This window comes from Drosophila ananassae, chromosome 2R, assembly GCF_017639315.1.
Source record: "Drosophila ananassae strain 14024-0371.13 chromosome 2R, ASM1763931v2, whole genome shotgun sequence".
In the NCBI taxonomy this organism is placed as follows: Eukaryota; Metazoa; Arthropoda; class Insecta; order Diptera; family Drosophilidae; genus Drosophila; species Drosophila ananassae.
The window spans coordinates 17,061,771-17,078,751 of NC_057928.1; the positions used below are offsets into that span (position 1 = coordinate 17,061,771).

Here is a 16,981-nt window from a genome sequence, read left to right on the forward strand (position 1 = left end):
TCGCGACAACGGAAGTCGGGAAGACCTGATGGCTTAACAATTGAGGCAACCAGTGAGTGAAGTCATAAAAAAGAAATAAATATATATGTATATAGCACTCGAGTCGGCAGGGGAAGTAGTAATGGGGCCAGAAGTAGCGACACCCTTACCTACTTAAACTCAACTCGCAGCCCATAAATTAGCCCAAGATCAACAAAATGCGAGGAGGGAAAAAAAAGACGATCGCCAAGGCAAACTGCTACCACTTTACACACAATATTTTATGATAAAAAAAATACAAAAAAAAAAAATAACTAAGAGAAGGAGAAAAAAGAAATACATGTATATATAAATCGAAAACTGCATGAGGCCCAGAGGCATTTAATTAACAAAAACCAGCAGCTCGCTCGCTCGCTGGTTGAATGAGCTTTCATTTCCGCTACAAGACCAACAGCCACTTGGGGCATGAATGAAAATATTAAAAGATATCGATCGATCTTGCCCCGATCTCACTCGGTGCGGTTGCAAGTTGCAACCGAGAAACCGAAAACTTTTTCTGCCACCAGATTTCTGGTTTGCTTTTGCGGTTAAGAGGCAAACTAATATCTTGATATATATATTTGCAAGACGATCTGCAAGTGATCTCGCCAGAGAGTCTTAAAGACAGTCTTTAAAAGGCTGCACAAGATTGCAGACATAGACAGTAGGGATTCTTTAAGAAGGATATAGTTTTTAATGATTTATTAAAATGGTTTTAAGATTAGGAATCTTTAGAGTCTGCCTCTCTGTTAACTTTATCCAACTTCTACTGTACTTGTGGCCACAACTAGATATCCCCCCTTGTATAATTCGCTCGTAAACCCATACACACTCTGGCACACACACACCGTCCATATGTTAAGTGACTGACGGATTTGGATTTGGCGCTGGGTAACGCCTCCAACTTCCGTTTGCTGTTTTGGCTTTTTGGTTTTTAAGTGCGGGCCGCAGCACACCGCGATCCAAAACGAGGGAAAGGAAAGGCTGACAAAATAAATGTATTCCCCGGCCCGAGATCGCTGAATATATAGTAGTAGATGGATGCGATCGGAGCTCCTCTCCACCTCCACTCGGTCTGATGTCAGTGGGAGAACGGTACGATGCGATATACGATCCATGATCCAAACCGATCCGATCCGATCCAAACCGAAATGAGGATGTTTCGAATCGAGTGCGAGAGTGGGGCGTGTTGGGGCTCTGATCGTGGCCCGATAAAGTGAAACTCTTTGATGTACGAGGGGGGCTGATCGAGGCGGATCTGATGAGACCGGAGGATAAACAAAACCGCCGCGGATCGCTGCTTAATTAGCCAGTTTGACCCTCAAGGCTAAGCGTAGCCGGTTGATGGATAAACAATCAAGGAATGGGAGGGTAAACTTTTAATTGAATTTTTTGAAGTCTGAAAGTGAAAAAATATCCAAAAAGTAACCTGAAATTACTTCCCTTATGGCCCCAGAAACCAATGAACCCTCTGAACTTATTGATCCCCCATTTCTTGATTAACCCCCAGGCATATCCCGTTACCACATTTTGACACTTGTTAGGGTTAAGGGTTGAAAGTTGGACGGCTGTCCAGCACCAGACAACGGTCACCTGTTTAACCCCCAAAAGGCAACCCGAAAACGGGAAGTGGAAGTGGTTTTCTGGCCCGTCCTGTTTCGTGTGAGAACGGATGTTTTTGGCCAACTCGAAACAATTACGCGGTCCCCGTAAAGACAAAAGGCCGAAAGACTGATCGGAGCTGGGCCTGCTATTACAGATTTAATTATATAATTAATAAATGTAATCAACGGCCAAGGCAACGGCCAGCGACAAAGGCGGAGACAAGGGCCGAGAGACCATCTGGCTGACTGACTGGCACGCATGCGCATCAGAGACACACAATGTAAGACACAGACAGCAGGGGTCACCCCAATAGCAGCTAAGAAATACTCAAGGAAATGGTTCAGAAATATATTAAAAATGTTTACTTCAAATATTTCTCTTATTTTACTATTTTATCATAAATATCTCTTACAAAGTAACCTTCTATTCCTATTATTTTAGCCTCAACTATAAAGAACAGCAGACGTTGCATCAAACGATTCGAAAGGAAGTTGTCGCTGAGAAAAGTACAGACCGAGGGGAGAAATCCCCAACCCAACCTCTTCTCGGGAGCAGCTCGAGCTCCCCCAGCTGCCAAGACAAGTCAACGGAAATCGCAAAGGCAAAAAAGCAACCGACAACCGACGAGGATGGAGTCTCGGGGCCCAGCATTCTTGGGCAGAAATGAAGTGCAGATCTAAAGTAGAATTGGATCAGGAAGATACAGCAGGAAGGGGCACAGGTTATAGTAGGTTATTGAATGGACTATCAAGTATTGAGAAAATATATTTAAAATAATTATAGTATTATTTAAATACCATCTAACTATTGATACCCAGTACTCAGATCTTAAATAATAATAATTAAAAGAATATCTTGAGTCTCACTTTTATTTTTCAATACTTATCAAATACCTGTACCTTTAAACAATATCCCTTTAAAAAGTAGAGTATCTTCCTTCTAAAAATCAGTATTATAGTGAGCAAAAACAAAAAAAGAAATCGAAAAGCAAAAACTCCAGCCAAGTCTGAAAGGAGAGGGACGACGTTAAAACGAATGACGATGAATGACGGGAAGCGCACAGCTTAGCAGCGTTCTCTTGGATAATTGAGGAAGTTATAATTGCCAATGAAAGCCTCCTGCCACTCCACTCCAGGCAACTCCACCAGCTCCTGCTGGTGAAGTCAGAAGGAAACAGCAAACCCTTTGGCAAAAGTGGTTGTGGACACTTGGAAAGGAAACAGTTGTCTCTGCCAAACGGGAAGCAGGACATGTCGGCGCATAAATTGAAATGAGTGTCGTCTTTTTTTTTACGTCTCCTTTTTTTTTTGTCTTGGTCCAACCTTCCAACGGAAGGACAATAATTGAGCTGCAGCAGTTGGTTATTATGAAGGAATTCAGTAACATTTTGCGTCGCAATTCCTGCCAGCGATGAGCTAATAATTATTTGCCCAGCTCCCCAACACAATTGCATCACGCACATTCATCCTACAATCGAGGAGAGAAAATAAAATAAGACAGCACCACCAACAACCACTGCCACCTGTGTCAACAATGAAAAGCTGCCTGAATGCCCCATGAGGCAAAGGTAGAAAATCAAACACGAACAGAGCTCATCGGGCCTCCTTTTAGGAGACTTTAGATACGGATACTTGACACGATTTCAAGACAAGGCAAGACACAACAGCCCCCCATTCCAATATTATTCTCTAACCAAAAGACAAGGACTTTCATTGTGCGAATAGAAGAGTCCAAGGGCCCCCAGCCCCAGACCCCAGTTCAGTTCATTGAGATTTCCTGATCTGCACCACCTATCGACTCTATAGACTGTAAGGCCATGTGCGTGAATTCAATGGAACCTTTTGTAGAGCCTTGTGCGCAGAATAGTTAAATATTTGCCAGTAAATAGCACTGAGAAAAATCAGTAGATATTAAGGATTACATATTCTATACATGTTATATACAATTAGTAGAAAATTATTCTTTGTGCACTTACCTCCTTGCTGGGAACACAAATTGGAGTGCCCACTTTGACAATCCCGTTCTCGACCATCACGCCCATCACGATCGGATCTCGGCTGTTGAATATGAAGTGTGGCAGTATCTGTCGGATGCGATCGCCAAGATACAGATAAGAGGGAAGAAAAGGAGAATTAGAGCAATCAGTGGCATAACTAATAAGCGGCTCAATCGGGGGACCGATCGATAACGACGGTACTCTTCGATCCTAACAACTTTTTAAATAATGTCCAGTAATCATAGTTGAATCGGCCTTTCTACTAACTACTTACCTCTTAATAAATATGATTAACTAAGGTTTTAGGAAACTAAATAAGTATCAGACTAGATGGTATATTTCTTGGCCCAGAAACCCTCACACCCCAAGAAGCCATAAGAACAACTTAATTTCCGTTGCGTCAACTGTTGAAGAAGGCCTCAAATGGATGCCGCCTTGAGGCCAGAACACAACAGCCGGCATAGAAAATGGATCTTGTATGATTGCCCGAAAGGGGGATTCAAAAAAAAAAAAAATAGGATAAAAGTGGCCAAGAGAACACGTTTCACCAGCCACATGAGCATCCCCACATGTTGCAGCAACTCCTTAAGACAGAAGGCGAGTTAATAACTCAAACTAAACAACGTCATTGTTATTACAAGACCAGAGACTGGACTGGGACTTGGACCCGGGAGAATTATTTAGCAGGCGGCATACACAGGGAATAAATAGTATCTATAAGATTTTATATATATAATACTTATTTCCTTTTGGAAATAATATTTCTCTGAGTGCTTAACGAATACCTCCAACAGCTGTGCGCTATGTGTCCAATTACCAGCACAGTGGGAGCCCAGTGGCTAGAAGTGGTCTAGAGAAGTGGCCTCTAGAGTGGTTGTGGAGCGGGAGGTGGGAGTTGAGAGCTGGGAGTGTGGCGTGTCGAGTCGCAACATTGCATACGACCGAAATCTAATGATTGCCTATAAATCAAATACGCGGTTTAAACATTATTTGAGCAGGAAGTGTGGACGTGATGCAGGCGACTGTTGGGATCTAAGGCTTTAATCGCTTGTTGAGTGGCCGGCCCGGCGCGGCCCGGAGCTTAACGTTCAGGTTCTTGCCCGGGCCAGCATCATTAAGCCAGCGTCAAGAGACGAGAGACAGCCACAGCTGGAGATCCCCCCCCAGTCCAGTCTCATTTTCAGTTCGGTTTTGCGGCAGATTGCATTTTACACCTGTAGCTTTTGGGGTAATTGCAGAAGGGAAATGGAACACACGAACGAACACACAACACAAGACCCATTAAAGTAATGACCATAATGACACCAGTATACCAGGCTAGAAACTGATACAGGAACTACAGAAATCAATCTAAACTAGTCTTAAAGTATCTTTAAAAACAATATCTTAAAGATGTAATCCAACTTACCCTTAGCTTGCAAGGGAAAACGGCTATGGAGCGGAACTCTTCGCGCTTCTTCTGCTTCAGCTCCTCGCGGTAGGCCGTGAATTTGTCAAAAAGATGATAGATAATGTCCGCCTGGAATATCTTCACGCCCAGGGAATCGGCCATTTCCTGTGCCTCCTTTTCGATCTTGACATCGAATGCCAGAATCGTAGCATACCTGAAAGGTAAAAAGGTACAGATATAATACAGATGAGCCATTTAAAACAATTACAAGTATATGCAGCTACTACTCGTATATAGAAGCCATGATAATTATAATAATAATAACAATAATGATAATGACACTGTTGATGCATCTTCTCGGTTTCCTGTCGGGGCCCGAGTTGTTGGCCTAATGATCTGGCCAGTGGCCACATGTTCCCCCAAGTTCCAAAGCATCAGCATCAGGAAGCGTTAATAATTGAAATCACACAACAACCTCAAGCCGGACAAAGGCAACAAACAAAACCCCAACTGACGGCCTAACTTTGCCGTGTGGATATCTGGCTTTTTTCAATGACAGGAAATGGTTGGCATTTCGAGAATCGAAGCGCTCTCGACTCCCCGACTTGGCCGCCGACAGGAAAAGGTCCCAAATGGCCAACAAGTCGAGAGTGGCTCCGACTAATGAGGGCCACTTTTTGGGATCTTGCATATAAATAATCCAGCTGGAATGGGTATGGAATGGAGTTTCAGCATCAAAAGCATCAAAACTGCTTAGAATAGAGTCTGGGAATAATCGGTTTATGATTTATAAAGCCGGGAATTAAGGAAGGGATTGGGTTTAAAATTAAGAAACTTTTTACTCATTCAAAAGTGGCCCCTAATCACGGCTATAACTGTTCGAACCTTCATCCGACTAGCTCATAAATCCTCTATTAGTATTAGGATCTTTAGGGTTATCCTTATGGATCCATTCGAAGATCCCCACTTGTAGCACTGATGCTTAATTTAATATTAAATGACAATAAAACTCGGCCAAGCCGTGGATCGATTCGTCACCCAATCCCTAAGTCACACACCATTATTGGAACAGATCCCTCCACGGAGAAGCATAAAAGATCACATAAAAATAGCCAGGCATTTAATGGGGCACACGACTCCGAGATGTGTATATGAGACAGTTGGTATCATCGGAGAGGAGGACAGAACCAGGATGGAAGGAAGGGTCTCCCCATCCGGGAGACAGAAGACTTTTATGGTCGCTGCTCGTTGAAGTAAAATGCAAAATTTTATGGTTCGAAAATTCCACACGCGTAAAAATCATAAATAAATGAAGAGCAGCCACACATAGTAAAAGTTAGTAGGGGAGTGGGGAATGGGGAGCTGGAGGTGTATAGTATCTGGCGGATACATTGCCTAAAAGCAGGCATAACTCAATGCGCTGCACGCATGCGCAACTCCCAAGAAAAGCAAAAAAAACGTAAAAGGGCCCAGGCCCAGGCCCAGTCCCAGACCCACCAGCTCGCCGGAAGTGTGTGCGTCAAACGGAAATGCTCCGTCTTTGGGCCTGGGCGTAGATACAAGATACAAGATACAATTGTATCTACATTTCTATTCTTTTGTCCATGTCTGTGTCTGCTAGCCAAGGTTTTTCTTTTTTCGCGCATGTGACAGCGTAATTTGAGTGGGCCGTAAATGTATCTGCATCTCGCCATCTGCATTTATATCTGTATCTGTATCTGGCAGTCTGAGTATCTGAGTATCCGAGTCCGGTGTAGGCTTCGCTTTTGTTGTTACCAAGCAGAGCTTGAAAATAGTTTCGGTTTGCCGGCAATCGCAATCGGAAACTAGAAAGGAGCAGAGACCCCCAAAAAGTGAAAGATTGAGATGCAAAGTATCTTATATATCTATATTTTTTTTTCTCCCCCCAGATATATCTTAGTTTACTGGCCTGCCAGTCGCTAATGAGACAAAGCTGCCGGCTTAAAGGTTTCGCTCTCTATAATAAATCATGGGGATCGCTTAGCTTTATTCCCCAGCCACCATCCTGCCCCTGGCCTGGTCTCGGCTGGTGTAAAGTGCATTTTGTGATTGCCGCTAAATGAATCACTTAACCCGACCATTGGCCATCAGCCCGGCTCCTTAACTCTTCCGACTGTCTGCCTTGTCGGCTATATCACACACAATCTTCAAAGATCCGCCCATATACTGGTTGTTTATCAAGTGGGGGAGTGTGGCATGATGGGGCATGGGGCATGGGGGATCGTGTTAATGAAGTTAAGCGGCAATAAAATTGCATTGTTCCTTGTCATATATCAAGAAGTCATTTATTCTCTGTTTCTGTTTCTTGTTGGAATAAGTGTTGGAATAAAAACCCTTACAATGTAAGACGACACATAAAATAATAATAAAGGAAGGCAAGGTGTTATAAAGGAAGTTCTCGACCATAAACAGAGTAGGAATAATTACTAGTAACTCTACTCTATTGCAATTCAATCTGTTCAGAATTTATAACCTGGCAGAAATACTTTCCATTGATAGAAACCTACAGTGCCTTCAGTCATCGCATTCAATTACACAGCTATAGACGAATTTTTTGCGAAATCCCTGAATGGAACCCGTGACGGGGGAGTTCAATAAACCCCCTAGTTGAACGTGAATTTAATAGTGGAAGTTCAGATCTCAGCAAATTCCCCAGAACTCTGATATTCCATAATTCTGGATGACACATATCCCCCCCAAATGGATAGGTTTTGGGTTTACTTACTGGGCCTCGTGTTCCAACATAGTGGAGGCTTTCATCACATCGCGTTTCACCACGGGTCCAATTCGAATGGCAGAATACTGAAAAAATAAAATAGAACAAATAAGATTGAGGTTTTATTATTATAAGATATTAAAAGCCTAAAACTATTTCTCATTTCTCAAGCATTTGACCCAAAGAATAAGTTGTTGGCTATTTTTACTCGCATGGCCAGGCCAAGATAGAAAAATCGAAAAGTGAAAAATTTCTCAAATGGCCAAGTGGCCAGGAGACAGGGGATAGAGGCAGAGAGACAGTATTCGAAAGAGACCTCCACAGACAGGCCGACGATGAGTTCATTCACATCGAAGATGTTCAATTTTTATTTTATTTTTATTTTTGCGCCAGATGATTACAAATGATCATTGATAAAAATAACAGCAGAGACCAGAGACCAGACATGAATGGATGGATGGATGAAGGGCTAGTGGCTGGTGGCTGATGGCTGGTGGGTTGGTGGAGCTGCCTCCACCTCCAGACCGAGCTGTAAATGAAATCTGCTGTCGATAGTGACTTAATTGCACCACCGGATATGCACGCGCCAATGATAAGAGTTGGAAAAGTCTATACTTTCAATTGGAAGCCATTAACAACTGTGGCAGTTGTGGCAACTACTCTGCACTCTCTCTTTTTAATGACTGATTGATGAATTAAAGTGTAGACTAAAAGCTACTCTTTACAGCCAGCCTATGATGTCATATTAGCTCCTTTCTTTGTTTCCACTCTTAATTGAATTCAATTAGTTAAAAAAAAAAGAAAAGAAAACCATTCACAAACATTTCATTCATTACGTGCCACTGGTTTTGTGAAAGAAACTGTTTGTGAGAAAGAAAATATTCATACTATATAGTGAGAGGGAAAGAGTTTTGCAATCAAAAGTACAATGAATGAAATCGGAAGTTTATTGTTGCCTGCAATTGTAACCCAGTAGCAGTAGCAGAGTGAGTGCCACCCCGCCACCCAACCACCCAGCCACCCAGCCAGAAAAATGAAAAAGAAAATAGGCGGTAATTGAGGAGGCAAATAGGCGGCGAGGGGAAATGCGATTCGATTGCATGTAAAGCGGAAAAATGAACAAACGGAAAAGGGGCGAACGGAAGTGATAGCAAAGTGCCTCCACTTTGATGCACTTCAAAAAAAAATTAAGTATTTGAGGCTAGATTTTGGTTAAAAAGTGTGCAAGGCAGTGAAGTAGATTATATCCTGGTATAGTCATGAATATTTCTTCTCGATCTATGATTCTCGATTCTATGAGTTTCTATCACGAACTGATATAAGCCTGTCCGCTTGTCCGCGTGTCCGTTGTTCAGTTTGTTCAATTTTATTCAATAAGATTTAGAAATATTATTTTTTTAAATCTTTTAGAAGAGGATCTGAGAATGAGATATATTTCAACTTGATCAAAATTAGTCCGGTCAATCACAAGTTAATATAAGCATGTCCGCCTGTCCGTGTGTCCGCTTGCCCCTGTCCCTGTCCCTGTTTGTAAATCATCTATTTCCTCAATAACTTGTACACTAAGTACCTCTACTTAGCTCTCTTACTTAGGATTCTTATATGATACACCCTTTCCAATAATAACTACAAAAATAATCCCTTAAATAATATTAAACCTATAGATTCTATGCAAAATTTCTCGCAGTGATTGAGAGTTGCCATGGGGGTTTGGCAAAAGCAAAAGGCAAAAAAAAAAAAAGCTTTCCACTTGGCAGCCGGCAAACGATTTCCAGCTCAATATCATTTCGCACAAACAATCAAAGCGTGCGCCTGGCTGACGCAGCATTCGGGGGCATCTGCAGAACATACCCAGAACAGGGCCAGAAACGGGAGAAAAGAAGCCCGAGGAAAAGGCGTTTTTCTTCCTTCCTTCGGAAATGCTCAGAATTTGTGGGCGGGAAGTGCGTAAGTGGCAAACGATAACGTAAACGAAACGAAAGGCAAGCTAATTAGCAGGAGAGCCCAGGTAAAAGGCACCACATCCCCTCCTTTCTCCTCTCAGAGACCTCTCATAGATGCCTCTACACCTGCTGCTGACGTCAAGTGGCAATGCCACTCAATGCTATCGATGACACCACCAAGGAGGCAGCTCAAAGTCAAGACAGGTGGGTGCACTGAGCGAAAAGTCATTGAGCTTCTGACTAGTTAAAAATAGCATCTCTCAAAAGCCCCTAAAAAACAGAAAATCTCTACTATAAGCCTTTTTGAAAGTGTATGCCTAGATTGTTTCAATCTTTTTTTAAATGATGACTATTTTTTTGTATTTTTTTTATGGAAACCAACTAAATAGACGTCATTTGGGGGCTCCACTGACTGACTGAGTGACTGACTGACAGCCTAAACAGCTGATTAATGTCAGGGAACGAAAACCATCCGAAGAAACCTTTGATGCGGAATTAGAAAATTACGTTAATTCCGAAAGAGCACACACGCTTCTCATAAACTTCCGTTTCGCCTTTTGGATTTTTGGATCTAAATCGGTTTTAGGTTCTCTTAAATGCAAACACACACTCATTAGGGGATATACATACATATCTATTATTATTTTCATTTCCAACTTCCTTTCCTCGGCGACGTGTTTATGAATGAAAATTAAGCAATAAGCTTTCGGTTCTAGCTTATTGCTTGTATCTGTGAGATAGAGTATCTGTGAGATTGCTTTCTGTGATGGTGGGGCAGGAAGAATTGCTTCCGTTGTTGTTTTTTGCTTTCGTCTTTCCATTTATTCATTTACTCATTCACTTCAGTTCACTCATTCATTCATTCCTTCCTTTATTTTTATTGTTTTTTTTTTTTGTTTTTTTTTTTGTCTTGTGTGGCAAGTTGTTTTTGTTGTTTTTGGCAACTGCGTCGCATTAATGAAAACATTGGCATTGTCTGCTTCTTACCTCACTTCCTTCCTTTCTATAGTAGTACTACTACGACGTCGCTAAACACATGAGAACCACAACCACCACGACTGTCGGCCGCCACGGCGAAATAAAATTCATTCATGAATTTCAACAAAGACCATCCAAAAAAAATAACAAAAAAAATCTAAAAAAGTGGTATTGGGTAGTGGGTAGTGGGGGGTTAAGGCAGGAGAGGGTTAAGCACCCAACAATGGACATTTCTGGGTCCGGTCGCAGTGCTATATTCATGAATGGGCAGACCGAGTCTTCCGTCTTGGCTCGTTAGGCCATCAGGCCACTCCATTTTCAGACACTCTTTTTCAATAAAAATATTTACTATTTTTAAGATACAATACTTGGCTTTTATTCTGCAAACAATTAAGCTAATTATAACCACACACCTGCTTCCTCAGAGTGGCCAAGTAATGAAGTGTCCACCCGGACACCCGGATAGTGACCCATGTGGTTAATTATTTAAACAGAAGAGCCAGAGCTCCAGTGGCTTCATCAGTAACTTGAGTTTAGTGAGTGGGTGGTGCACTTAAAAAATAATCTATATACTTTTTATAATAATTTATGCATAGTTTTAAGAATAGTTTTCAAGAAAACAATGATAATATTTATAAATACTGAATAAAGTGCAATTTGAATTTTGAAATTGTGGCCTCAAATGGGCGACAAGTCGCTGGGCATGACGATCTGCCAGTATTTGCGAAACTTTCTGTTGTTTACTTTTAATTAAAATGCATGTGGGAATCAAATTACGTCGAGCCATACACATTTCTGGCTGAATGGCTGGTGGTGTCTGCTGCCCACCTGGCCCACCTACCAAATGCAGTAGTAGTTGCCCCGGCCAGGCCAGGCCATAATAATTACATTTTTGGCTCAAAAATGCAATGGGAATCCTCATTGGAGATCTAAGCCTAGACTCTAAGACCACAAAGTCTTCATTCATGAAAAAGTACTCAGTTGCGGAAAACAATGTTGTGGAAAATAACAGGTAAGACTGTGGTACCTCGGTGTGTGAGCTTTTTGTGATTGTGTGGATTGCGAAATTGAATGAATGAACATGAAGCGAGGAAACTAGCGGGTGTACCAGCCAACCAACACACTCACAAATTCCTCAAGAAATGCATTACACGTTGTTGTATAAGCCAAGTTTTTTTTATTTTTTTTTTATGAATGGCCAAGCCAACTCAAGTCAAGCCATGGCAGGCAGCACCGCTATATTTGGCCGTTGATGGGGCTACGAGGTGCAAATGTTAATGAAGCTGGAACTGAAGCCAACTGCAGGCTGAAGAAATTGCAGGCCAAATGCATAACATAACGGTGTCCGCAATGCCCCGAAGAGAGTGGTAGTAGCTCATTCATGCTGGCCCGGCTCTGGCTCAGAGTCTCAGGCCTTCTTTTTTTTTTTCCGGCAGGCCGATCATAAAAATGTGCAGCCAACGGACCATAAATCTGGCGAAAAACATTGCCATGACGTAACCGTGGAATGCCAGTAGGCTAGGCGGGATAGGCGGGCTGGGCGGGCTAGGCGGGCTAACCGGGCCAGCAGTCCACGCCACGCGGAAAAATGCATTTTAACATCGGCTTTCGCGGTTCTGTTATTTGCCCCCTCCAGGAATCGCTGCTATTTGCCGGAAAATTGTTGAAGGATTTGGGGGAAAAGTTGGAATGATCTTTTGTCTGTGAAATAATAAAATAAAAGAGCAGCCAGCCAACAAGTGCAATCAATTTTTATGAATGAATCGGTATTGATTGAAGGCGGTGTTTGTTACGCCCTGCCGCGTACAACAAGGGGCACAAAAATAGGGGCAGTGGCAGTGGCAGGGGCAGGAGCAGGGGTGTTTAATTTATCGAAATGTGTAGCAAATGTTTATTTGATCAATGAAATGAATTATTGTACGACAGACATACATATGTCTGTGTCTTTGTACAAACAAGCAGAATGTCTACTAAATTGAATGAAACAACAAAAACCAGACACCATGCAGAGTACACAGAGAAAAAATAATAAAACTATTAATACTTTGTCTAAATTCATTTGGAAAATAAGTATAAGAAATAATTTATTATTTGGTAAATGATTTGGGAGATATTATGGGGAGATTCTTAAGATTTTGTAGAAAAATATTGATTTTAACATACTTTCCTATAAAATATTTAAGTCTTATAGGTAATGAGTGCCTCCTGGAGTGGTTGGAACATACTGGCTCTACTCACAATAAAAAAACAAAATAAAATAAGGAGAAAAGTAAAGTCCTCAAAGGATAACTCGTGCTTGGAATTGCAAGAGCCCACTGTTTTTTTTTTGCAGTAAATTGGAAAATAAAAATAAAATATAAGTAAATAAATGTTAGATGTTTATTAGAAAAACAAACAACAAATGTATACTTTATTTTAATTCTTTTGTTTTATTAAAAAAATTTAGAAAATATGTAAAAGAAATTACATTACTTGATAAATGATTTATGAAATATTATGATATGATGGAAATTAATTTTTCTTAAGATTTTACAGATTTATAAAATAATCTTAAATATTATTGGAAAATATTTCTAAAGAAAATACTTATCCCATTTATTACCATTAGATTTCCTAAACTATTTTTGAAAATTTGGATAATAAATCATTGACAAATGTCGTTCGAGATATTTATTACATTTCCTATATCTATTTTTTAATTATTCCTATATTCCATCTCCTATATCTATCTTAATTTCTTCACATATTCTGACCTTTATCACAAAAAAATTATTGTATACAGTTTGATAAATAATAAATTACTCAACCATCTTAAATAATTTAATATTTTTCCCCTTAAAGAACCTATTATTTTTTACACTGTTTCCATATTCAATCGCCCTTATAAAAACCCCTTAAAATGTAGAACACTATTGTAATTGATTTGTTTTCAAAACCATTTATTGGACAATATTTTTTTGGGTCTCGAGTTGTTTGCTCTTTTTGAGAAACCAATAAAAGATTTCAGGAATGACACACAACAGAGTTAAATTAAAACCTAAAAACTCCTTTTAAAAATCCATTCCAACAATAGAACCTCTTAAAAATCTGTTCAAATTTTAAGATCTGTAATTATTTTACACCTCATGTGCCTGAAAGGGGGCAGATCCGTGCCATTTCAATCGTCTGAATGGCAATTAATGAAACATTGCAAGCGTGAGATTGATTGGCAATCAGCGGACTCTGGACTGCGACAACCTGCGACGTGTCAGAAATCAAAAAATATTAATGGGCTAACCGAGACTTGTACGTTTCATTTTCGATCAGAGGCAGCAGCGGCAGCAGCAACCACTCAAATGACAATTTCCGGCCGTCAGAGCTTGGCAGTGCCAATAAATTGGCAACCCTGCTCGTATTTCAACGGCCACGCAGCAGAAAGCCAAAAAAAAAAATAATTCGAATTAACCGAAAAAATACAAAAAGAATTGGTATCCAAAACTAAAAATGCCGCCGACATGTGGGTGACTAGAAAAATGAGTCGGGCAGCGATAACTATAAAGTTTTATGGCATTTTACATAGCATTAGTCTCGATCCAAAAAAGCGCAGTGCCGAGTGCCTAGTGCCGAGTGTCTGTGAATGTTGTTAGCCAGTTACTAAATTTGGCTTAAATGAAGGCGAAACTTGTTACGTAGCCGGCCGGTGGTCGCCGGATGGTGGATCAGCCCACATGGTCAGTCAGGCATCAGCTTCAGCTTCAGTTTAGTTTTCGATTCATGAATGAATAGATAGCCCCCAGCAGAAGTCTGTCAGTATGTCACTTTGTCACTCATTCAATCGCTCAGCTCACTTGGCCATAATTGATTTTCGAAACGAGCGTACCAAAAAAACATGACGGCGACAAATTTTTCCTCTAAAATGTGACAAAAAGTTAAGAAAAGGCTAAAAAAGAACCAGCCATATGGACAACATGTGCATAAGAGTGCAGAAATTGTTAATTCATTCATTAAAAGACCGATTCGATCTTAAATCTTATGGGCAAGTCTTAAAAAAAATACTAATTGGAAACTTTTTCTGTAGGTTTTAGAGACAAAAAGTAGCATTTTTTTCAATTTAATAAAAAAATCAAGAGCGGATTCGTTTTTAAAAGGTTGAAATACATATGTAGAAGGATATTCAGCCGTACATAATGCGGCAGCGGCACTCGCTCGATTGGACTGGAAACCGCGCGAAAAAAGCCAATAAAAATTTTACAAAAATATGATAGATATTACTTTTTATAGAACTTAATAAATGTAATATTTCTAAACACTTTCTAACTATTTTTCCATTTTCTAACTATATTTAATATTAAGATTAAAGTAGAAACCGCTCTTTAAAGCTATTGCGGAGGAGGACACATCCAAATCTTAATCGTAATAGTCAAGTTCCATTTGTGGAAAATCAAATATGACTGCAGGCCTGACAAGAATGTTATATATCAAAATTTTGACACCTTTGAGGCTTGAAACGTCCCTGGCCTGGTCTCATCATTCCGTCAGTCAGTCACTCAGTCCATCAGTCCATCAGTTACTCATTCATTCATTTCAATTCAGTTCAGTTCAGTTCCCAACCACGCGCCCTGTGACTGCATTTGGTAGCTAATTTGCATAGTTTTTCTGCTCGTATGTTATATTGCGTTGGCGTTTCGGGCCAAATCGGATTGGATCTGGAACCTTAAGGCCTGGGAAAGTGTTGCGGTGGTGATGATGATGATGATTGCTCCGAGATGGAGATGGAGATGGGTTGGCACTGTGATGATGACACTGTGGGAAACCTTAGCAAATGTGGGCTGCTGCTAATGAGCTTGTAGTGTCAGCAAAATATAATAAAAAAAATTAAATGGGCGAAGAAGCCAAGATCCAAAATGTTTTTACTCAGCAGGAATTATAATATCAGAATCAAATAAATATATATTCTTTTTGTGAACTTTATCCGCACTTCCGCTGCAACATTTCCGCAGCTGAGCTAAGCGGAAAAAAATAAAAAAATAAATTAAAAAGGCACATTTTTTTTTTGATTATCTAATTCGCATTAAAAACGGCCAAGCAAACTCAATTAATTCGTTCATTTAAGGCGTGTGAAATTGATTAGGGTCTGATTGGATTGGCTTCGTTTTTTTTTCTTTTCTAGAAAATAAATATTTGCTAAATTGGAATTTGAGTTGTCATATACGCTCTCTCCTGCTCCTGCTCCTGTTCCTGCCTACCTTCTCATATATATCAAATATAAAAATATATATAATATATGTAGTATATCGAGTATATTTGTATCTGTATCTGTAGTTGTTGTCTATCTGTATCTGTTATAGAGCTATAGAGCTATATAGAGCGCGATAGTATTTTTAGTTGGGTGTTCAATCTTCTCGAGACTGGGGGGCAGACAGCAGCAGCGACTGAAATGGTTACACAGTGCGTGTTCTTCAGTTGGCTGAGAGCCCGCCGTTCAACTGCCTCTGGCATGAATCATCATCCTCATCCACATCCTCGTCCTCATCGTCATATCTGGTGGCGATGCATTTTTACAAAAATACGCATTTTTATGTTTACGGCGTAGTCTGTGCAGACATCGGGAGGATCGGGAGAATACTTCTATGTACATTCCCCGCCTTCTCACGCACTCATAATTCCCATCAAAAATAGTTTTCGGCCAGTTCGGCCAGCGCAAAAAATAAATACAAATTTACAACTTTGTCGCCGCTCTGCAATTTCAATTTCTAAAATATCGAAAATGTTCTCCCCAAAAACAGAGAAAAATTGCATATTTTTCCCCAAATTGCGTACTAGTCTTGAACATCTTTTTTATTTATTGATTTGTTTTTTTTTGGGAGAGATTTTTTTGTTTATAGTCGGATTATACGAGCTGTTAGAAATATACCGCCGCCATGGGGAGAAATAAATAATGTGTACATAAATTTCAGATCAGATTCTCCAGCTCACCTATTAAAAGGTTATCCCTATACCTCCCTCCCAAAATATTCTTTTTTGGCTAATTGTCTAAACAAAAACAGTGCGAAATTATGTTAGTGTCTGATATCTTTCTTTCTTAAAGGGGATTTTTCTTTCAGTTTCTGTTTCTTTTTTCTGTTTTTGTTTTTGGGCAATGTATATCAGGGAAGTGGCTAGCTCTTAAGGTATAGCCTGGCCTTAATTTCCTCAACTTACCGGAATCTTAGATGTACGCAGGAACTCAAGTAGGGCCTCCAACGATCCCAGCGTAGAGGCCTGAACATAAACACCCGATGGGGCCAGCTTAATATGACTAAGGGCGCTCTTCAGCTCCCGAGCAACTTCCTCTC

The 16,981-nt window shown here is 40.4% G+C and overlaps 1 protein-coding gene across 1 annotated transcript in view; it reads right to left on the minus strand.

Annotated features, from left to right (window-relative positions):
* The window catches only part of LOC6493140 (eukaryotic translation initiation factor 5B), a 31,102-nt gene that overhangs the window by 10,593 nt on the left and 3,528 nt on the right, over nt 1-16,981 (minus strand). The window contains exons 4-7 of the mRNA XM_001957096.4: nt 16,848-16,980; nt 7,756-7,832; nt 5,028-5,223; nt 3,599-3,706 (exon numbers count right to left, since the gene is read on the minus strand). Coding sequence (XP_001957132.1) covers nt 3,599-3,706; nt 5,028-5,223; nt 7,756-7,832; nt 16,848-16,980 — 514 coding nt within the window. The remainder of the gene's footprint in view (nt 1-3,598; nt 3,707-5,027; nt 5,224-7,755; nt 7,833-16,847; nt 16,981) is intronic.